The following is a 23,522-nucleotide window of genomic DNA, read 5'->3' as shown; positions in this document are numbered from 1 at the left end:
AACTCCCAAAATGGAGGAAAAGTTGAAGGTGCAGATGGATAAATCTCGTCGTTTTAGTATCCATTACTCTAGCCCTGGTGTTTATGAGGTTCGATCTGACTTTTCGTACGTAGTTAACATTTCCGAGCATTCATGTTCTTGTGTGAAATGGCAGATCAATTGTTTTCCTTGTCCTCACGACCTTGCTGCAATACAAGCTGCTTCTGAAAATGTCTATGATTATATTGATAAGTACTTTCATGTTGATATGTTCAAGAAGAGTTACATTTTCCCTATCTGGCCAATAACCAATGTTGATATGTCTTCTTCTGAATGTGTTACTGACCTTATACTACCTCCCCTTGCAAAGAGACCACCCGGGAGGCCTAGGGTGAAGCGGTTCAAGTCAGAAATCGAATTTTTACCTCTTTCTATAATTCCAAAGCCGGAGAAACAAGAAGCGTTACCGGACCGAGAAAATTACTCGACCGCCTTCGGTGAGTATCGTGGTCGTTTACCCGGGGTTAGAGAGAGAGAAAGAGAAAGAAAGTGTAGAATATGGAGGGACGGAGTGTTTCAAACCAATTTGACTTGTGAGAGAGAGAAAACTGGCACGATTTGAGTCGTGTATTTAGTGGTTAGTGGCAGTTTTGTAATTCGTGGTATTTTCAGAGACTATATGCGTCGTGTCACTAATGGTTTGGGTGAGTGGGCACAAACAAAAGTAGGTGGAGTATTTGGAGAAATGTTGGGCCATATTTGGATAAGTGATCACGGCCCATTTATTAATTATAATTCATGAACAGAAATCATCGAGAGCTATGAGTATAATGAAGGAAAGCATCCAGTAAAACCCATTTCTATTCCAACAATTCCAATGTCATATAGATTTGCTCAGTTTCTGGGTGTGATTTGTCACCAGCAACAAACGCATGGATTTCTTCTCCAATTTGAATCCAGCTGCATCCAGGAATCTTTCTCAGGCCCTTTTCTTTCATTAACTGCCTCACTTTCTTTACCTCATCCCATCTTCCTGCAACTGCATATGCATTTGAAATCGCTACATAGTTTCCAGAATTCTCTGGCTCTAATTTCAGTAATTGATCGGACAGATACTCCTCTAGTTCTATGTTATTCTGTTCTCTACAAACTGCAAGTAATGATCCTAATATCTGTGCATCAGTCTCATAAGGCATTGCGACAATAAGCCTAAAAGCTTCATCCACATTGCCACACCGAGAAAGAAGATTAACCACACAACCATAGTGCTCAATACTTGGATTTATAGTTTGATTGGATAACAAGTCATCCAAAAGCTCCAAACCTTCACTCACTAGACTGGCATGGCTACATGCATATAAGGCATTAGTAAAGGTTACACTGTCGGGTTGTAAGCCTTCTTCCTTTAAACGCCGGTATAGCGCAAGAGCTTCCACAGCTTGACCATGTAATGCGTAACTGGAGATCATTGCATTATAGATAGGTAACTCCTTGTCTGACACCATATCAAACACTCTCTTTGCTTCTTCTATGTTACCACATTTAGCATACATATCCACTAAAGATGTTGCAATTGGGATTGAAAGGTAGAGGGAATGCCTAATCAAATACCCATGTATAACTCTTCCATTCTGTAATGATGCCATTTCTATGCAAGCCTTAAGTACACAAATGATACTCACAACATTGGGTTTGATTCCCGCTTCTTGCATCTGATGGAAGGCCTGAATTGCTTCATGGCCAAACCCATTCTCCGCCAGACCAGAGATCATAGTAGTCCAAGTGACCAGGTTTGGCTCGACACCAAGGGACTGCATCTGCAAGAACATATCTTGAGCCTCATTGACCTGACCATTTTTCAAAAAACCAAATATCAGAGAGTTCCAAGTCATCACATTTGGAGGCACACTTTCCAGTTGCATCTGATAGAACAATTTCAATGCCTCACCACTATGTCCCAATCCTGCATAAGCAGCCAGAAGTGTGTTCCACAGTACAAGATCTCCAGTTGTTGCAGATTCGAAAGCTCGTCTTGCATAATCAATTTTCTCACATTTGGCATACAGGTCTACTATACTACTTGCAACAACCACATCACCCTCAAGGTTGTTCCTTATACAATAACAGTGCGCCTCCTTGCCAAATTTCAAATTTCGTGTATCTGCAAAAGCAGACATAAGGGATGCAAGAGTCACCGAGTCAAACCTCAAGTTTTCGAGTCTCATTATGCGGCACATATCAAGACCTTTATCAACATCCCCAATTTGCAAATACCCAGATATGAGCAAATTCCATGTAACCACATCTTTCTCATTCATCCTACTAAAAACTATTTCAGCATCCTCAATCAAACCAACCTTGGAATAAAAGTTTATAATAGAACTCCCCAAAATGGTATTCAGTTCAAGTCCACTCACAACTGCTAATGCATGCCCTTGCTTACCTTCTTCTAGCGCACCTAAATTAGCCGAAGCCGACAGAAAGCTAGACACAGTCACATGAGTAGGTTCAACGCCTTCCTCCCTCATATCACAAAACACCCTAATAGCATCCTCATTCAATCCATTTTGCACATAACTCACAAGCATCGAATTCCATGTGATCACATTTCTCCCAACCATTTCATCAAACACCTTCCTCGCATCATCCACAACCCCACATTTTCCATACATATCTACAAGACTACTAGCAACAAACACACACCCATTACAACCCATCTTGACCACATATCCATGAACTGCTTTCCCAACTCCAATCCACTCCATCGCCCCGCAAGCCTTCAACACATTCGGAACCACAAAATTATCCGGAAACAACCCATCTTCATGCATTTCCATAAACCCTAGCAAAGCCTCTTTGTAAAAACCCAATCTACAATTCAATCCAACAACTGCAGCCCAAGAAAACACATTTTTCAATCTCACCCTTCTAAACAAACGATTCGAAGCTTTCCCATCATCGCATTTTGCGTAAAAGATCACTAGTTTAGTTTCAATGTACTCATTTGTTGAAAACAGCTCACCTTTCTTGATAATCCGGGCGTGGATTTGCTTTCCGGTTTGAAGAGCTCGCTCGTAGACACACGCCTGAAGCAGCTCGCCGTAGATTTCGGGCCCAATGTGGAGGCTCTTGAGGTCCATATGGATGAGCAAGTCTACGGCTTCTTGAATTTGGCTCTGTTTGGAGATCTGATTGAAGTAAGATTTGGACAGAGTTTGATTCTGGGTTGCATTTTCTTGAAGCTTTGGGAAATGGGCTTGTGATGGTTTTTGGTTTTCTATGGGTATGGAGTGTTTGGATGAAGAGAGGTGTGTGTTTGGAATGGTGCTGTAAGGTAAAGAAGCCATGAGTGAAGAGAAAGAAACAGAGCAAAGCTAGACCAAGATAATGGTTGGTTGGTCGTTCGCTCGTTCGTTAATCCCAGATAAAAAGCGGGAAGGGCATTATCGTCAAACTAACCGTTTTTCTGGGGAATTGCCTTGGGCTAGAATCAAATGTATTGGGCTACATTCAATTGGGCTTTTAACTTGGGTCGATATACATGCCGCTATTTTTTAACTTCCAAAGATGATCTATGAGCTACCTGACATATTTTCTATCAAAGTAACTGACCAAAGAAATTATGCTGAATTATCATTAGATTTATATTCAATGGTAGAGAGTTTGAGTTGTTTTGTTTTTAACCCTTAAATTACATCCAAGGGTGATTGAGGCTTGAGCATAGTTTATTATTTAGTTAGATGAACACCACTGCCTTTTCTATATCTTCTCATGGTTTTCATTTGTAGCAGTATTTTCCTAAGGCATTCCTTAAGTGACTATGGTTATTACTCAGACCTTAAGTAAATATAGAAACGAATCACAAAGATAGAAGAAGAATCTTCAGGAATCGAAGCTTTTGCTAGAGAGGAAATGGAGTTTGTTAGAGAGTATGAAAATTCTCATAGAGGAAAAGTCAATTACAATGAAAATATGAACAGCTATCTCTAAGAAGAGGCACAAGCCATTACAATTATCAATTATGCCATTTGGAAACACCACCACCACTTGGACTGCTGACTTGGAAATGTGTTGATCTGGAAATGATATTACGCTTTCGTATTTCACATTTAGGATGAAAGTTTCTGAAGATTGACTGGCTCTTTTTTATTTTGTGCATTTGCAATTAGTAATTATGAACAAAAGGATCTTGCCTAATGCATTGAGTTGCAGGAAGGTGTTGAACTCGTATACAAGTAGAATACTTCAGGGCGGTTGATAGAGCAATTCCTGATCATAATTTCCGGTATGAGTACTACATCAAACGTGAAACTTGGGATCGGTAGTAAGACATCGATTCCGACGTTGAGATCAAGTAATTTGATCTTCATAGACTCAGATATTTACAGAGTTTTAACACTTTGAGACTTTCTTATACCATGCTCGTGTCTTCATTGACACTCTATCTTAAATGTGCCTTTTCATTTGTGATAATAACTTAGTAGTTGATATCTTTTCCTAAGAGGCCGACCAAAGTGATTCTAATTCCATACTCCACCCTCTCCTGTTTCAGATGCCACATGCACTTATTCTTGAAATATTTGGTCAAGACTTAAAAATTTATTATAGGATGTTGGCATTCAACTAAAGTATTTTGAATCATGCATGAGAATATATATAAATACCAATTTCATAGCACAGTCTTTTAAGGAAAAAATAGAAATTCTCCAAGTACTCCTCTCATTGTACAATATTCAAGAAACTAATTTTCAACACAGCACAACTTTTGGTTAAGATAAGTATGAAGTATCCAAATAATTCAGATGATAGATCTCAGCACAGCTTGCAGTCATTGATCCATAAAATAATGAAATTCTGATGCCAAAGTGAGGAATATATATATCCTAATTAGTGAGTAGAGAATTTAGCAGAACAATCCGTTTCTCTCATGCATCAATTTTTTTTTTAGTTCATCGTGATTCTATTTGACAAACCTTACAGCCCCTAAATGTAGCTTTCATGGGCTTTCCGCAAAGTTGATCAAGAATATTTCATATAATGCTTCCTAAAGCTCATTCGTTTCTTCTGATTATAACCTCCAATTTGAAACAACTTGATGCAACTTTGAACTTTCATATACAATCACTTCCTGAAAGTGGATTTAGATAAATTCGATGATCGATAGAGTAGAATAGAATCTAATATTATTTCGTATTCCTATTCAAAACTTTGTTATTGGTCATACCAAGGATTGAAAGACTCGATCTTGATTGATCTTTGTCACATTTCTTTCAAATACCAAGCAATGCAGACTTTTATTTTTTATTTAGTTTAACTTTATATAGTAGTTTTTTGTAGGTAATAATGTCATATAGTAGTATGTTAGTTTTCAGTTATATATATATATATATATATATATATATGACCTCCTTAGATTTTAAAATCCAATGATTTCCTTGAATAGACTCACTTTTCGATCACATATCCACATCTTAACCGTTTAGTTTTTAGCCTTTTAGGTATATATGAGTAGATCCTCTCTACAAATTTTCAGCCAAATTGATAATCATTAAGGCATTCAAGATTGCGATTTATAATTATGAACACGAACGGTTTAAGTTGGACAGATTCGGTCCTTTCATTGATTTAATCTAGTTCGATACCTTAATGATCATCAATTTGGCTGAAAATTTGCATAAGTGATCTATACATTAAGACCTAAAAACTGAACGGTCAAGATGTGGATATGCGATAGAAAAGTGAGTCTATTCAAGGAAATCCTTAGATTTTAAAATATAAGGAGGTCCTTAGCATAAAAAGATTTTATATATATATATATATATATATATATATATATATATATAGTTATATAGTTATATAAATATAATATTAGATAATTTCTTCAAAATAATCTCCCATAAAAAATATTAAAAAAATACACTCAAAGTCTCTCATTAAAAAGTGAAATGGAAAGGAATACACAATGGCCTCGATCATAAAAAATAAAAAATAAAAAGACTATGCCGAATCAAAATTAGTCACATATGTCTATCAAATTAAAATCTAATTAACAAAAAAATAATAATAACAATTTTTCAAGAAAACGTGGTGATGAGTAAATAGTGAAATTGGATGATTGTTTAGGATCATGATTTTATTGAAACTTAAACTGTTTGGATCATTAGAAAAAATTGTGGCTGGAGACTTATGTGCTGTCAATTATTCCATCTTTACTCTTTAAAAGGTTGCATGAACACTTTTTGATTAGTAGATACATTACTTAACAATTATATGAGGTTCTGTATTAATTTTCCTGTCTTCTTACAAGAGAGGAAGGAGAAAAGGGATTATGAACTTTAATGTGAGAGTCTGTATTTGGAAAAGTTAAACGTTGGAGGGAAATTTTGTGTGGAAAGAATAGTGGTCCTTAATCAAATGGGCTAAGGCTTTACATAAAAGTAGTTGTCCATAGGTTTGTGAAAAGAAATATACGATATATATATATGCTATTGGGAGATTCATACTTTCTGGCCATGTGAGCTGAAACTAATTGGAAACTTTGATGCATAAATAAGTTGTTAAAGAACTTGTTAGATCGAGTAAGAAGGGCGAAAACAGGCTAGGGCAGAAAGCAAGTGCGCTAGAAGTTGAGTCCCCTGCAGCTAGCTTTCTAACTAAGCAGATTTGAGTCGAGGATCAATAAATGATCGATGATATGAATAGACAACAAAACCAAAGACAGGGTTTTGAGCTAGCACCAAGTCCTGTAGTGTTACATAGTTTTCAGGGCTTCTTCACCTCGGTTTCTGTTTTGAACACAGATTGAATATGGTCATCGTGGAATGGGAAAGCTAAAGGAGGAGGATGGTGGGAATATTCCTTTATTTTTGTGCCCGGCCAGACAAAAGGGATATTCAGATGAACGAGATATGGGGGAATATCACGACACGTGTCACAGGAGAATCTCTTTCCCTTTCCCTTTCCCTTTCCCTTTGCTTTGCTTTGCTTTCCCTCTGGAAACAGCAAAAACAGAAACAAAGAAATTTATGCGAGAGATAGATAGATAGATAGAGAGAATCTGGAGAAAAGGTGTGGGTTGGAAGGTAGCTTGTACCAGAAGACTGGTTTCGTTTCAGAAAGTGACCAACCATCATTATATAGCACTCTCTTTCTCTTTGCAACAGAAAAAGGATAGAGAGAATTCGATGCAAACTACAATCTTCCCATGCATATATACATGGTGATCGTCTTCACGAGAAAAGGGTGTGTATATACATACAGCTCCTCAAGATATATATTTGGCTGCAAAAATAACTCGATAGCTGATAATGAGTTCCATGCCCCCCCCCCCCCCCCCCCCCCTTCAACACACACACATATAGATATCATGCAGGATGAACCCAATGTCCCAAGCGATGCATTAGATTAGTTAAGAAGGTTCTAGCATATATACATACAATGATACAAAGTTACAAACAAGGAAAATGCTGGAACAAATTTGTGGGTATGAATCATGAGAGAGTTTATAGTTCTATGCTACAACTATGCTTTCTTTATGACATTATTTGCCCCACTATCAAGTGTGCAAAGGGGAGTGATCAAATATGCCTTTAGAATACAATGAGGCCCAGCATATATAATGTTGTTGTTAGTCTTCGTTTTGCACTCAAGAAAACCAACCGAGCTAAACACCCAAAATTAAGAAGGTTTACAAGTTGACTCAAGGTTACTACAATCAAAATTCTGCAGACTTTTAGTTCCTAGAGGCTTTTATAGAATAGAGTGAAGAATTTTGTGAGGCAAGGTTTTAACTTAACCTCTTATGATTCTGTTTCATTTTTGCAGAATAACTCCTTTATATAGTAGTACATGTGCCCTTTCAAATGATAATGTATCTCTTCAATTGTACCATATGACTTTGGTCATTTTACTTCACAAGAGGTTACCTCTTGAAATGTGGTGACCAATTAGGCAAATTTCATTATGCAAAAATCACTTTCCAAATGGTGCAAACCTAACTGACACCCATCATAAAATTCATGAAAAATTGAAAGGGAACGACTATATATACACACACACACTATATATATATATTCACACACATACACACTCACACACACACATACCAGTTGTAGAACACTATAACTATACTGCTAGAGTGCTAGTCCAGGCGTTTATTTATAATATTTGGTATAGGAGTATCGGAGGATTGGAGTCTAGACTCTAGTGTAGAGTATCTCATCAAAAAATTTGATATTTCCATAATTACAAAATTATAAGATTTTGAACCTTTATAATTTTTTTGTTATGTATTGATTGTGACCGATGTATATGTCTTTGATTTCCAAGTAGTATGTGCGCAAGTTATTCATTTCTATCAATCATATTCTAAGCTCTTCAAGTTTACTAAACAAGGAGGATACTAATTATATCATGCAGGCATGACGTGATGAATTCCTAATGTATAAATTAGTTGCATGCACTTGCTACTTGGCATGAAAATTATTGGTTATTTTTTCTTTTTGATTAAGAAATTAGTAAGTTCTGTTGGTCTGTCGTGCATTATTTCCCTAGTGTACGTATTATTGGGGATCTTATGATTTATATGTTTCTACCATTAATCTTGAAAAACAAAGTGCGTATCTCTCTTTTTTTTCATTTGTACTTAAAAGTTAAATCAACTTTCCAAGAGTTGTAACCCATTACTAGCAGTTAAGTATAGTTACGAAAATCCTTGGACTCAATTCAAACACCATAAACACAATATAGAGAATCCGGATAAATTGTTATGGAGGTTCGGAACCCTAGAAAAATTCCTTCAAATTTTTTCAGAGAATCTTCTTACCTTCCTACCCACTTCATTAAAGGTGAGTAGCAGAAGAAGATTCCCCTCTCTTTAAATTCTTTTTTGGGGTTGCTAATGGTCTTTAAATTCCCTTTAAGCTTCGTGGGTTTTGTTCCCTTAATTTAGAGTCGTAGAATTGGAAGGAAGATATTCCTTCCCTTAGAGGCTTAATATATTTATTCTTAAATAACATGAATGTTTCGTCTTTTTATTAGATATTCTCTATCTATAAAATTTTATTCACCTTCTCTCTGAATGCACTCAATTTCACAGCAATTATGCAACTTTTGAAACCAAAAGGAAAGTTGCATGCTACATACATATGGAGGAACATATATTAGCTTCGATATATTAGAAAGATACTAATCTCATTTTGAATATGTCCTCTTTTTTGCTCACAGATAAAGTCTCTCCAATTTGGTGGTAAAAAACTAATAAGCATGGGATGATTTTTAGTATATGCTTAGGTAGCTCTTCTCTTCCCAAGGCCCTTTTTTCATTTTAATATGTAATCATCATAGAATCATTTATACGTATAATTGTGTGAATGATAGAATGCTTGTTAAGGACAACCCAAAGTACCACTTGGCCGTACACGTGTCCAATCTCTACAATCTGCTTTTTTTTTTTTTTTTTTGGTCTAGCTACAATCTGCTGTTAAAGCTTAATTTCGACTTTGGAGCTAGGGTTGGACTTTCGATGTGATGCGCAAGATCACAACCATGGAATCCAACTATTCCTTTATACCCTTTTTCTGTGGACTGCAATCACTGCATGCTTATACATGTTTTACACTGTTGAATACGCGTGAACTAAAGCTTTTTAAGAGTTTTTATACCTTAATAATATGTTAATCACAAAATGTATGAATGAATAGGTCTTGGTGGTTCATTTGAGCATGAAATGTGCGTGTGCAACTAATCTCAATTGAATTTTACTAAGCTATGGAAGAGTCTTACAATTCAAACGTTATATGGCATGCAATACAATAGAAACAATAGAAATTGAAAGTTCTAGTAACTGTTGATCTCGACCCTTAACTACCAGAGCGTTGTAAATATCAGGCATCTTGCCGGGTGAAAAAGGTACATTCAGTATTGGACCAATGATTTAAGCAATACGCCTCACAATTTTTTTTTTTTCAAGTGTGGAAACCCCTGTACCGAAAGTAGTAGGATTTATTCTCATAATAAAATATGTTGAATTTTTTTGGGAAAACTCTAACTTGTATTGTTTTTTTTTTTGAATAATGGAAATCCATTTATAATATCTCATGCCAAGAAGGCCATTACATACCCATCCGCTGACACATAACAATGGCCAGGCAAGAATTCGTGGAGGAGCCACAGTGGTACATAGGATAGACCTACTCTATTCGAACTTATCGCTCACTTATTTAAGCGAGCCTATAACTATGCCAGACATTTACATAGTTTATAGGCTTAACAAAAGAAAAACCCTATATCTTCTCCTTGCCCTTGAAGCTAGGGCTTGGAGGCTTGCCTGAATACAGAAAACTCAGGACATCTTCAGCAGGAACCTTTTTTGCTTTTGGTGGATTTCTGTTCTTTGCTCCCAAAGGCCGACCTCTCTTCTTTTTGCCACTAGGAAGCTCAAGTTGTAAAGGTTTGGGCATCATACTCTCTGCAGGCACAAGCATACCTCCTGGTGTTTCCATCAAACCCAGAGATTTTGCATTGAATTTTGTAGGGAATTCAGGCAGTTTTACCTTCTTTGAGGGAGCAATAGGGCTTGTTTTACCCTCTAGCAAATCAGACATCATAAACTGCAATTTTTTTGGAGATGGAAAGGGCTGATTTCTCTTAGTAGGCTGATCGGTATCCACAGGTACCAAAGCCAATTCATTGTCGTCATTAGTATGTGTCTTTCCTGCATGACGAAGAACAATGGGTTTGCGTACCTTACTAGTCCCAGCACCTCCAAAAAGAGACCTTCCCACAGGTGGGAGAATGGGGGTGGAAATTCCATGGAAGCGAAACAATCCATCCTTGAACTGATTTTCGTGAAAACCTAAGAAGGGGCGAGTGAGATTTAATTTTCGTGCCGCCGGTGTGGGAGCTTCCTGGACCACCGGCGCAGTAGTTGCTGCCTGACACGCTGCCCCCTTATGATACACACAAAGGCATATAGTGCATTTGCCCACAAGATTCTCAAAAAAGAAGTGAACCTCTTGTTCTACCCCTTTGCCAAATTTTAGGGTTTTGTGCAGGAAGAAGGGTTTCGAAATTGCATGAGAAACCCTAACCATAATTTCCCGAGTTGCATCAAATAACTTTTGATCCAGATGAAGAAATTTACCCGCAATGGAGGCAACATTGGCAATAGTGTTCCTGTGCTCATATGCGGGCGGCATGTCAGTGATGCGAACCCAAAAGAAAAGGTCCTCCATCTCCACAGAGTGCAGAGGTGCTACTCCATCATATGGCTGCATGACAACCAAAGCACGATTGAAACTCCACGGACCACCCATCAAAACTTTATTTCTATCTCCCCGGAGATCAAAGGAGAAGAGGAATCTATCCGGAGCTTTCGGCTGAACACTGAAACCCTTGTTTAGCACCCATATTCGACGAAAATGCCTCCGCAGATCAGAAGCATTTGTTGGCTTGGAAGTCAGAGGCCTTGCCAAGAGGTAGGACTGTGCATTCCGCTACGCCCCCCCTCCCCCCCCCCCCCCCATTCTCCATGGAGGAGATATCAACAACCTCATTGGTAACGATAGCTAGCGAGGTAGCAAAGCTTTTGGTGACAGAATCAATACTAGCCATTGTGAGATCTGCATGTAGTGATGCAAGGAATCAAGAATGGTAGAGAGCGCCGGCAAAGAAGGCCGACTGTTGCGTTGGGTTTTGGTGCGGCACAAAGGAGGCCGCCTAGGGTTTTCTCTAACTTGTATTGTTGATATTATATTTGATGCGGATATACAGTGTTGGCTACTTCTAATCATTCCATTATAGCCAGTTACATTTCTCTAACCATATATCCTAAGGAATCCCATTTCCCACACTAACAAAATAAAATTAATGCTATTGAAAGTAGAGTATACTAATGGTACTGACCAGAATTCGTAGGGTATAAACTTAAAACTAAATTATACATGAGAATAATAGGTTCATAGTAGCTCAGTACGATTCGAAAGGCTTAAAAAAAGCTTAAGAAAATAATTAAAAAGATAAAGCTAGGGGATAAAAGTACCAACACAGTGAGAAGAAGAATCATCTTTAAAATTGGTGAATTTTGAATTCTTCGTACACAGAAACAAAGAGATACGGAGAAGCCATTAAAGTCTATGCATCTCTAATAAAACAAGCAACGCTCAAAGCACATGACCCTCTACTGTCAGACACACCTTGATTCCTTCTCTCTCATTTTGAGCTTTTCCTCCTATTTCTGCCTTTGTTCTTTTGCATTTTGCAAGAAGTTACCATCCTTCTTTATCCCTTTGCTTTTTTCTAGCTTTCTTTTATTCACTCACTCTCTCTCTAAAATTGATCCTCTATCTCTCTCAGCCATGGCCACTTTATTCCCTTGAACTCACCTAAAAAGAAGACGATCCTACCTCGATCCTCCTTGTGTTCAGAAACAACCAGCCCCTACCTTTCTCTCTCTTTATCTTCTCTCCAACCTCTCTAGCTTTTGCTAGAAATTTAGAAAGAGCCAAACAGCTTCTTTTGCTCTTGTTTGTTCCCACATACCCTGTTGTTGTTGCTCAGCATGATCAACAATACCCTCTAAAAACACTGTTTTTGTTTTCTCATAGCTTACCCCAAAGGGAGATCTTGTTATTCCTATCGAAAAACTTTCACTAACTAATTGAAAAATGGGCGCAGCATCACCTTCTGAACTAAGCCTTGAGTGCAAGCCTCACAGCTATTCCATGCTCCTTAAATCATTTGGCGACCATCATCACCAGGCCGCCACGACGACGCCATCTCATGACCTGAAGCAGCTCGAAGAGATACTCTCTCGTCTAGAAGAAGAGCGTCTCAAGATCGATGCCTTCAAGCGCGAGCTTCCTCTCTCCATGCAGCTCCTCACTACGGGTACCTATAATTCAAAGTTCATGTTCATGTTATGAAACATGAAGTCACCAATGAATATTCATGTTGTTGTTGTTTTTTTTAAGCTTTGAAGTCAGTTTCGGAAACCCTTTTTCTTTTATCTCTTTTTCATTTATAGAAGTTAGAGCTTGCTCAACATATTTTCCAAAGAGTGCTTAAAGCCAGGAAAAGAAGGATAAACAAACATAAAGATAAAGACTTGAACATAAAATACATGATCAATGCATTGTAAATAATAACATTATTGATTTTGATATAGCTGTGGAGGCATCAAGGCAGCAGCTACAAGCTTACAGATCATCGTCGGCAAATAATCAAGGACCAATTAGGCCGGTTCTTGAAGAATTCATACCTCTTAAACATTCAAATTCTGAAGGCTCAGAGAAACCAACAAACAGTTCTGATAAGGCAAACTGGATGACCTCTGTCCAACTATGGAGCCAAGCTGATGCAACCAAACCAAAAGAACAAGGTGATATGGGGTTCAATGTCAGCCCCAAGCTAGCCCTAGACACCAAGCAGCAAAGATCTTACGGAGGAGGAGCCTTCCATCCATTTTCGAAAGATATTCGCAACTCGGGTCCATCCCCGAACCTGCAAACTCTTCCGGAGTTGGCTCTCGGCTCTCCGGAGAACAAAGCCGGCGAGAATATGGATCAGGACAACAAATGCTCCGAGTTGGGTGAGAATGGTATCAACTGCGGTGTGGTTAGTACCACTCAAGATCAACAAGGCAAGGCAATAGAAGGCCAAACAAGCACTATCACCACCACCAACACCAACACAAGTACTCAAAACAGTAGTCACAGGAAGGCCAGGCGGTGCTGGTCGCCGGACTTGCACAGGAGATTCGTTAGCGCCCTCCAAATGCTTGGTGGTTCTCAAGGTAATCATATAATGAAAAACCTAACAGTCATTATAGAATCATTATTATATGGTCAAATATCTGATTTGTTTCTTTGTGCTTTTTCACAGTGGCCACACCAAAACAAATAAGGGAGCTCATGAAAGTTGACGGTTTGACCAATGATGAAGTTAAAAGTCATCTGCAGGTATTGACCATATTGATCAGGATCAGACTGTCCGGTCTTTTCTGCTCTGATCCAAAACAATGCAGGCTAGCATGAACCTCATGATTTTGAACCTCTGACACAAACCCTAGTACTAAACTATATGTTTTTTGTTTATTTACAGAAGTACAGGCTCCACACTAGACGGCCCAGCCCAAGCCCACAGACAACGGGAGGCCCAACGCCGCAGCTGGTGGTCCTAGGTGGCATCTGGGTTCCACCGGAGTACGCCACGGCAGGTCACAATGGGCCCACGGCCCTATACAGCCCAGCCTCCCACGCTCCGACACACTACTGTGCAACCCCAATGCCACAAGACTTCTACACTACGGCACAGCAGCAGCCGCAGTCAGGTCACCACCAGCTGCACCACCACACGCTCCACCACCAGCTCCACGTGTACAGAGCCAGCACTACTTCCCGGACGCAAAGCTCGCCGGAATCTGACCTGAGAGGAAATGGTGACCGGTCTGAGAGCATCGAAGATGGAAAGTCTGAGAGTGGGAGCTGGAAGGCTGGGACTGAGAGTGGTGAGAAAGGCATGGCTGCCCGGAGATCGGAAGACCGTGAGGAAAGCAATGGAAGTCAGATCACACTCAAGTTCTGATTAAGATTAGGGTTAGGGTTTAGGAGTAAGGTTAGGGTTACCATTTTGTATGCTTCCATAATGAGGACTAAGATGTTTAATTCCAAATTTATCATTATTTAATGTGAAATATATTGGGAGAGTGAGGGTTAACTTAGTGAGTGTAAAAAGGTCATAAAGGAGAAAGTGAGTGTTTGTTTTGTTTTCCTTTAGACTGAGATTCTATTTAAACGAATAATCAACCTCTGTTTCTGATTATTGTGGTGTTTTACCATGTAATAAATAACATTTTGTTCCTCCCTTTCTGAGGCCAAACCCATAATCAAGCTATTAACTTGTTAGCTGCCTAGAGATATTCTCAGATGGCTTTGAATCTCCACGAAATCGAAATTGAAATCTGAAGATTAGGTTGATCGCGGAGGAAGAAGAGGCACCGATAGTGTGCCTAGCTCAGCTCCGTTCCTTTCCACCCTAGTCTCTTAGTTCTCACAGAGACACGGGAAGGGGGCTTTAATACTGCCTTATTACTGTTTAAACAATTCTCAGAGCAAAGAGGATACTTGTGTGGTAAGCATTCACAGCCTGTTTCATCTTTAGCGTTGAAGGTGGTCTGCATATTCCCACACCATACTTGAAAAAGCTCTATGCTTTCAAGTTCCATGGAGCCAGCTAACGAAACATGAATCTCGTGTATACAACTTCACGTCTTCAAACACGCATTCTAATTCAAAAGAGTTATGCAGGTAATGAGTCTAGTGGCGAAAACAATTCCTCTATTAAAGCAACTAAATATTTAGTTGATCCATTTAAGAGTTGTATTGTATAGCAAAAGGATGCTAAACCACTGGCGTATAAGAAAGCATGATACATGATATACATCTTGGATATAATAAGCTAATCCTTCACTGACTTTGGGGGTACAAATCTACAAAAGCTTCATACATTATCAAAAGGACTGATGACACCCTACCCTCACCACCCAACCCATAAAGGAGAAAGAATACACTACAGTATTTGTTGCAGATACAGTTTTCTTCCATAGCTCAACGTGACTTCAGGCATTGCCAATAGTCAGGATTTTATCCCTCAAGCCAACATCATCAATGCCATCTTCCCCTGTTGCTGCTTCAACCAGCATCTACAAGCAAAATGGTTGGTAATTAAATCTAGGATATAGATCAAATTTTGCACTTAATACAGTTCTTTTAAAAGAGATATTGAGGGAAAAACATGATTTAAGAAACCAAAGATTAGCATTAATATACCAAACTCAAATGGGTATTTGATTGCTTCTTTATCTCAGAATGCATATTCAAAACCAGTTCAAAAGAAGTTGGCTAAAAATCTAAATAGTTTTTACTTCAGTTCGTATAGACAAAATAATATTGTTCTTCATCATTACATTTTCTAACATGGTACCTATGTTTTTTCTCTCAAATTGATCTTTTCCTGTACATTAAGCTCAAGAGAACAAAATCACCAACCTGAAGTTCATCTTCACTTCTTTTAAGTCTTTCTCTGTAATCTTTTACTTGCATAAAGCAATCATGTAGCTGCAGATAATAAAACAACATGCATTAACTTTAGGCAATGTTCTGCAGAGTCTAATAACTAACAATCTGATTGAAAATACCTTGGTCAACTGCATCTTCTGGTGTGAAGTGTTCTTCTTTGCATTTACCAATGCATCCTCCAGCTTCTGTCTCAGTGAGACCAGAACCAAGTTTAGCATGTGAAATAAAGACTTGGAGTAAAACTGAGCATACAAAGCGAAAAAGTGCATGAGCTTAAAAGTGACTTTTAAGTAATCAAAAACTTGGGAGTACCTTAGATTGATTCTGTAAATCCAAAACCAGTTTTCCTTCATCTTCTAACTTCTCTTCCATCTCAGAAGTCTGACAACAAAATATAATTTAGTTACTGCCATGTTACAGATAACCTTTGGAGATTTGTAATTTTATCTTCACTTCAAAGGTGATTCCATGCCACAAGTGTTTCTCTTGGTTGTGTCCATGCACGTGTGTGGCATGTGAGCAGGTTTTCATCTTCATGCATTTATATTGGCCATAGTTTCAGATGAACAATTCAAGGTCATTTGCATAACTTTCTCAACTTCCATAAACTTTGCTATTGCTAACCCTTATTGGATGCACAGTTTTGGCCTTTGTTATTCTTAGTTTCTCCTGCCACTGAGAAAATCTAGGTAACAAAATATTAGGTTTAAGGACAAGATTTAGGATTTGGAGGTGCCAAATGAATGAATTTATGCTCATCCACCATAAGTTCTGACTTTTTTTATTGATATGAAAAAACCTATCTATAGCACAATTTAGGACTTTATCAAAAAGGGATACTATTAAGGTATAGGCATTACTTAAACTACTAGTGTTCTCAAGAGAAGACAAACCTCTTTTTTCAATTCTTCAAGCCTCAGTGTGGATCTTTCAAGCTGTTCTTTTACCTGAGATATTTAACAGGACAAAAAGAAAAGAAAACAGAGCAAAACTGTAATTAAGAGGACAGAAAAAAAAGAAAAGAAAAAACAAAACAAAAAACAAAAGCAAAGCATGACACTCCCGCAGCAAGAAATGCTAAAAATGCTGTACTTGCCTGATCACTGAAATCATCACTTGAATGGGATAAAAGCTCCCTACTATTTCGGTCAACAGAATTTGAACTGCAGCAAAAACAACAGAACATGATGAAATTAAATCTCTACTCCAATGCCAACGTACTAAACTTATGTGATTGCTCATATCTTTATTTCTCCTGGTCATCTCAAAAAACAGGATTACTACACAACTGATGACAATATACAATAAGGAGAAGATGGCTGCATTGTTCATACAGAAGACATATATAACTCCTAAAAGTATTCCCATCTGGTCATGAAGATAGGAAGCATTTTTCTAAAAGTGAACACCAACAGGCAATTTCAAACCCCAATCGATTCTCAATTTTATTATATGAAAGGCTAATCACTACACTCATCAATTTAAGTAGCAAAGCTGAAGTGCTTACTTTAAATTTTGGAAATGTAAGCTACATATGCAATATCTTAATGATTTCATAAAAATAAATAAATAAACCTACATATTCATGTGACAACAATTGCAACAATTTGCCTAACAAAGCTATCGAATTTGGCTTTATATTTACCATGTTTACGCAATCTAAATATTAAGCCCAGTTGCTACCCTAGCCTCTGACTGGTATTTAACTGTAAGCAACAATTAGAAATAACAAGAAAGGCGTATCTTACCCGTTCCACCTCCTTGACTGTTGATCTCTATCCTTCTCAACAATATCATTTGGAAGCTCCGTTCTGTCCATCTCCCTCTCTCTATCAGATTCCACAGTACGATTTCTTCTCCCCCAACCCCGCTCATGGCTCCTGCTGTGTCCTTGCTCAATATCTTCCAAATCCCTGTCCCTCACACGTTCTCTATCCGAGAAATGCTCACTCATTACCTCCTGATCACCATGTACACGACCGTATCCCCCATCTATTTCCCCCTCATACTCAACAGACCGCCGCTCCCTTGACCGAACAATGTACCTATCCCCACGCTCCATAGACCTCTCCCTATACCTCTCCCTAACATCATCATACTCCATCTCATGCTCCCTACCCCTCCCCCAGTTCCTCCCCCTCTCGACATCCCGTCGGAAACTCTCCCTCTCTCTCCCTCTCCCAAAACCTAATCTCCCCCCTCTAGTCCTCACCTCATTCACTCTCACAACTCTCCCATCCACAGTCTGCTCCAAAACCCAAATCCAAATCCAAATCCAAAAACTGTCAACAATTTCATAGCAAAACTAAACAAAATCACAATTCCAGATTCAATTTCATGAAAACGAACTCACACACCCTGCCGTCCATGTCGTTGATGGCGTCGATCGCCGACCGTGGATTCCGAAACGTAACGAAGCCGTAGCATTTTCCTCTGCTCGTATTATCATTCACAATCTGCAAACCAAAACGAAAAGCTCTGATCGGAAACAAAGCCCTAACTGCTCAAAACCCTATGACGCTGAAAATTAAGCAAAATTGAAAAACAGTTCGAGAGAGTTGGATGACCTTAACGGCGACGACGGCGCCGTACAGATCGAAGACTCGGCGGACACTGTCCTCCGTGGCGTCGTACGGAAGGCCGCCGACGTAGACGGAGCTCTCGTCGTCGATCGTCATCTCTCTCTCTCTATCTCAGACTAGCTCCCTCTCCCGCCTCTCGGCTCTGTTTTACTTGTTTTCTTTTTCGGTCTTGGTCTATTTTAATTTTTTACTTATCTATTTTCATGGTTGCGAACGACAAGTCGTTTGGTGATCATCACCGAGCTGGAACCTGAGCTCTAGCTCTACCCACTTTGAAATATATGTGAAGAATGTGATGATAGATTTGGAGATTGACTACCGACGTGATCGATGTGGAAAAATGTAGTAAATTGGAACGTTGCAGTGTACGTTGCGAACTTACGATCCGTGAATTGAGAAATTCAGTAACATGTCTAACTCACAAGATAGGTACGATTTCGTGACTCGCATACACACATCATAAGTTTTTTAGAGGAAGAATTAAAGATCATTGCGAACTTACTATTTGTGAATTGAGAAGTTTGGTAACATGACTACCAAATTGAACGTTGTAGTGCATACTACGAACTTACGATTTGTGAATTGAGAAGTTCGGTTCACGTCTAGCTCAAAAAAGATAGGATTCGTGACTAATGTACATATCGTAAGCTTTCTAGAGAAAGAATCAAAGGTCATAATTGAAATGTTTAGTAATGTTAACGTTCACATATGTACGTGGGGTCTGATTTCGATCAATAAATCATAAATGTAGGTATGCAATATCTAGCTAGGACAACCTTTACACTTAAAATATCAAGCAACTTCATTAAGTCGTAGTCGTAGTCAGTTGTTTTAAGGACCAAGATATGGTGAGATATCTCACGTACTAGCTTTATGGAACTCATTGATGCTCAAAGGGGCCACAATTGCAGCAGATCAAGAATTCATTACATGATCAATGCAAGATTTACAAATAAGTAAACTGTCAACATTTAAAGCATATAGGTAGCTTTACAAGTTACAAGCTATTTGGAGAAGTGATTCATTTATTATGAGCAGGTTATTCTTGATGGTGATGGTGATGGATGTTGATCAAGGATTTAAGTACTAAGAGCTCATTTAGTGCGGCTGATCAATTGAGTACATGTAAGTACGCTCATATGTATGCATGGCTAATAAAGATAATTTCCTCTTGCGGCTATAGACACCTTGGCTAGTTTTAGAATTGGCAGCAATGGAAATCTGAGCTCGAGTTGTTCTGTTAAGATTAGTTGGCTGGGTTGGAAGTCTGGTGATCTTTAATTTGTTGTGGGGAACCAAATAGCAATAAAGAAAGCATACACAAGAACACAAAGATTTGAAGTGGTTCACTCAATCAATGTGATTAAGCTATGTCCACTTTCAAAGCCGGCGAGAAATTTCACTATAATCAATGGGAGACAATACAATTAGAGCTTGAAAATAAAATCTTTCTACCCACTACTACAATTTTGCTTATAGGACACCCTCCTATAAGGGTGTTCATTGTTCACAAAGGCCACCAAAGCCTTCATTAGCCACTATGCAGCCACCAAAAACATGACAGTGGTGATTGCCCCAGTTTCCTTTGGAGCATAGAGCACCAAAATTGAATCGGTGCCTTGTTTTCAACTTAAAAGAATGTTGTCATGTCAGCTGTCATGTCAGCTACCATACACCAATTATAGTGTTAATAGCCAACTGTTAAAACGGTGTCTTCAAATGCCACATTATTAAAAAAAAAATAATAATAATAATAAAACCATATACACCATCACATTCGATCAAAATCTAAAATCATTACAGTTGTGTAAATACAACTTATTGCACTACCTTATCCGAAATAAAGAAACTTGTTGCAACTTACAAAGCTTAAACCTACCACAAAGTTGATGTTTCATATAATGGTATAAACTCTAGAAGGAAACTGCATGATATTGTCTCAATGTCTTCAGCAGGTTAATTCGTACAGCCTCTTAAATTCTTTCAGTTTCCCAGCAAGTCATTAAACTTCAGTTGGTTCCATGCCACTTCAAATGGATATCAAAAGCCTAACATTCCTACATTTCAATTTGAGATTGCTTCATTCCAATCTTTTGGGTGAAGGTTCATTCCCTGGTCAGAGTCTTTTTCAAAACAGAATCCATTGATTCCCTTCTAACAAGGCCGACTGGACATTACCTGAAATGAACAAGCCACAAAACATGTTATAGCATTCTACAACGTTTTCTTCATGCAAACTATTCTGTACTCAGTTTAATTGTCATAGAAAAAACAAAGTTTGGGCAGGGAGGTTGAAGTATACAGACGTCAAGGAACAAGGACTTCTTCATTTCAAAAGATTACCTTATGTGTGTAGATAGTACGTATGAATAGACTTTGTTATGAGCCAATAAATCAAACTTATTAGGAGTAATCGTCCAATGAGAGCACGACTTAGAATCAACCCCCCCCCCCAACCAAGCAATGACTAGCTACCACAGCAGTTGAAATCATTCAAGTTTAACTAAATAATTCATAAGCACATATTAATTAAGTAATGTGCTTAAACTGAAATGCTTTTCCATGAGAAAACTGATCTGAATTCCCAGAATGGAGAATAGAGCCCTTACTAGTAAAAAAGAAAAATGAAAGTAGTCAATTTCACTACTTAAAGCAAGAGATAAACCAAATGTTTGCACTAGATTATTTATGGTGAATGTACCTTCAGTGAATTGCCATGACACTCCAGCTACCACCACTTTAGCACTTTCAATTACATGACCCAATTTGAAAATCTGATTCTCCCCTGCAAAAACATAAGGTAGGAAGATGAATGTCATAATTAGTATAACTAGCAATGCAAAAACTATAGAACAATAAAATGATAGACATTAACCACTAGCTGTGCAGCTAAAAAAGCCTTGACTCTCTAGGAAAGAACAAAATACTGCAAGTTGAGCAACTAAAAAAGCCTTGATTCTCTGCAAAAGAACAAAATGGCGGGACGACTATTATCTTCTCTTTGATTGTTTTCTGCACTAGTTTCAGCATAAACAAATTAATACAACCACTGAACTCCAATATCCAAAAGAGAAACATTTTATAATTGACAAGCTGGGAAAACAAAGTTAATTTCATGTTTAACCCTTATCTTCCCCACTTTAGATAATGCATATGCTGATGCTAGTGATATTCATTAGATGGGGTCAGCAGAGTAAAGTAGATAGCATGAAATATACAGAAGCATAGATTAATCAAACATGCATAAATCGTTCCTGGATCGACACACATACTTGAGCATTGATAAATGAGATTTATGGAGAAATTCGAAGAAGCTAGAAGAATTAAAAAAAAAAATTAAGGTGAAATTCTCACATAGTCTTGAGATGAGAGCTCGTTTAAGGCGGCGCGTCCTGTGCAATCCAACAACAAGAAGTCAGAGAATGAACCGAATCGAAGCCCCAATAGCATCTGATGATTGATCGAATTCCTTGATCTCCTCCTTGAAAGGCTACATATAGATATGGAGGAGAAGATGAAGCAATCCAAGCTAAGCGAGATTACAGAGGCCAAACATGGACGACGTCTCTGAGAAGATTCAGCCTTCAATCTCGTTTCGAGAGAGAGAGAGAGAGAGAGAGCTAGGTCATACATAAATTTTGGTAAAGTGATCGTTTGTTAAGACCGAGTGTTGTAGATATTGGGTGGGTTTCAATTTCAAATACAATAAACAAAGTATAATTTTGGAACAAATTTTGGTTTTCCTGCCATCACCCATTCTTTTGATCTGACCCAAAAACGAAGACCCATGCTTTTGCTGAACAAGACATGTAATTTGGGGGTAAAACTCGTAAATACTTGTAACCAAACAATACCAATTATGAATAATTTAATCAAATGTGAGCATTGGGCCACCGAATGTCAGTGGCATCTCCACAACAACTCACCGATCAAATTAAACGGTGCAAAACTATTCAACATACACACCAATTTAGAATAGTGCCCAAAATTGGTGTCCTATAGTCCATTTTGTAGTAGTGACCCAAAACCCCAATTAACCAATACCCTAGTTAGTACTCTCTCACACCAAAAAGTTTGGCTGCTGCAGGAATATTTGTATCCTAGCTAGTTATATCCTAATTAACCTAGGCTTCATCATGGGCTTCTTAACCTGATTGGTCAAAGCCAATATTTTATAATCTTCCAATATATAGCTTATGTGGGGTTGGCTTAATTGCTCTTAATTAAGAAGCATGCATATAGGTAGTACTCAATTACTAGCTAGCTAGCTATATCTGTAACTGCTAAAATTTATAACGTATAGCTTTTTACAAGTAACTAGCTATTTAGGGCAGTCATCCATTTATTGGCAGCAAGAACACTTGATAGCGATAGCGATGTTGATCTGGGATTTAATTAATAATTAAGAGGAGATAAACTGTGATCCGATCAGTACATATGTATGCAAAGGACTTAAGTAATAATTAAGAGGCATTAGCATTAAGCATAAATGCATTTAGATAAACTCAGAACTAGCTAGTTTGATAATCTGGAGCTCCTACGTAGTTGGGCCGGGAAACAAAGTTTTGTCTGATCAGTTGGTCGGGTTGGAAGTGCCGCTGGCTCCTTCACCATCCACTGGCTTCTGTTGGAATGGCTTAATGCACTTGTGAGCACCTTTTGGATAGATACGAATGAGGCAATTTGTCTTGTGACAGAACATGAAAGTGCGGCAGTGATCACGGTTATCCTTGAAGTGCTGCTCCAACCGAGCCATGTGGTTCCAATCATAGTAGCTATGGCAGACACAACACTGGACCTTATCATGCAGGCTCTGCAAGTGCTGTACATCTCCTTTCTGATCCCCAGTGTTCACGTACTCACAAAAGAAACATTTTACACCTTT

At 38.3% G+C, this 23,522-nt stretch overlaps 3 protein-coding genes and 1 long non-coding RNA gene across 6 annotated transcripts; 1 reads left to right on the top strand and 3 right to left on the bottom strand.

Annotated features, from left to right (window-relative positions):
* Positions 1-805: 805 nt before the first annotated feature.
* On the bottom strand, positions 806-3,830 carry LOC133710961 (pentatricopeptide repeat-containing protein At5g55740, chloroplastic). Of its 2 annotated transcripts, XM_062137123.1 has the most exons (2): positions 3,002-3,830; positions 806-2,869 (listed from the first exon to the last, which is right to left on the bottom strand). In XM_062137123.1, the coding sequence occupies exons 1-2, from the start codon at positions 3,324-3,326 to the stop codon at positions 840-842; spliced, it is 2,355 nt and encodes a 784-aa protein (XP_061993107.1). In that variant the 5' UTR covers positions 3,327-3,830; the 3' UTR covers positions 806-839. The 2 variants fall into 2 exon arrangements, with proteins under 2 accessions (XP_061993107.1, XP_061993101.1); XM_062137117.1 differs by having other exon boundaries at positions 806-3,820.
* An 8,508-nt stretch (positions 3,831-12,338) lies between these two features.
* Positions 12,339-14,752, top strand: LOC133726983 (myb family transcription factor EFM). The gene is made up of 4 exons (XM_062154614.1): positions 12,339-12,867; positions 13,145-13,771; positions 13,861-13,937; positions 14,080-14,752. Exons 1-4 carry the CDS (start codon positions 12,645-12,647, stop codon positions 14,560-14,562), a joined length of 1,410 nt encoding a protein of 469 aa, XP_062010598.1. The 5' UTR covers positions 12,339-12,644; the 3' UTR covers positions 14,563-14,752.
* Positions 14,753-15,297: 545 nt separating this feature from the next.
* Positions 15,298-18,818, bottom strand: LOC133726982 (zinc finger CCCH domain-containing protein 25). Of its 2 annotated transcripts, none has more exons than XM_062154612.1 (9): positions 18,623-18,818; positions 18,413-18,511; positions 17,804-18,300; positions 17,152-17,218; positions 16,949-17,002; positions 16,368-16,436; positions 16,175-16,297; positions 16,026-16,094; positions 15,298-15,679 (listed from the first exon to the last, which is right to left on the bottom strand). In XM_062154612.1, the coding sequence occupies exons 1-9, from the start codon at positions 18,731-18,733 to the stop codon at positions 15,596-15,598; spliced, it is 1,173 nt and encodes a 390-aa protein (XP_062010596.1). In that variant the 5' UTR covers positions 18,734-18,818; the 3' UTR covers positions 15,298-15,595. The 2 variants fall into 2 exon arrangements, with proteins under 2 accessions (XP_062010596.1, XP_062010597.1); XM_062154613.1 differs by having other exon boundaries at positions 16,175-16,240.
* A 1,648-nt stretch (positions 18,819-20,466) lies between these two features.
* Positions 20,467-22,580, bottom strand: LOC133743050 (uncharacterized). The gene is made up of 3 exons (XR_009862914.1): positions 21,992-22,580; positions 21,339-21,422; positions 20,467-20,815 (listed from the first exon to the last, which is right to left on the bottom strand). It is a non-coding gene; the product is annotated as an uncharacterized LOC133743050 (long non-coding RNA).
* Positions 22,581-23,522: the final 942 nt, after the last annotated feature.

This window comes from Rosa rugosa, chromosome 1 (genome assembly GCF_958449725.1).
Source record: "Rosa rugosa chromosome 1, drRosRugo1.1, whole genome shotgun sequence".
NCBI lineage: Eukaryota > Viridiplantae > Streptophyta > Magnoliopsida > Rosales > Rosaceae > Rosa > Rosa rugosa.
Note: the sequence above shows the minus strand (reverse complement) of the source record. Positions and strands in the feature narration are given on the sequence as shown.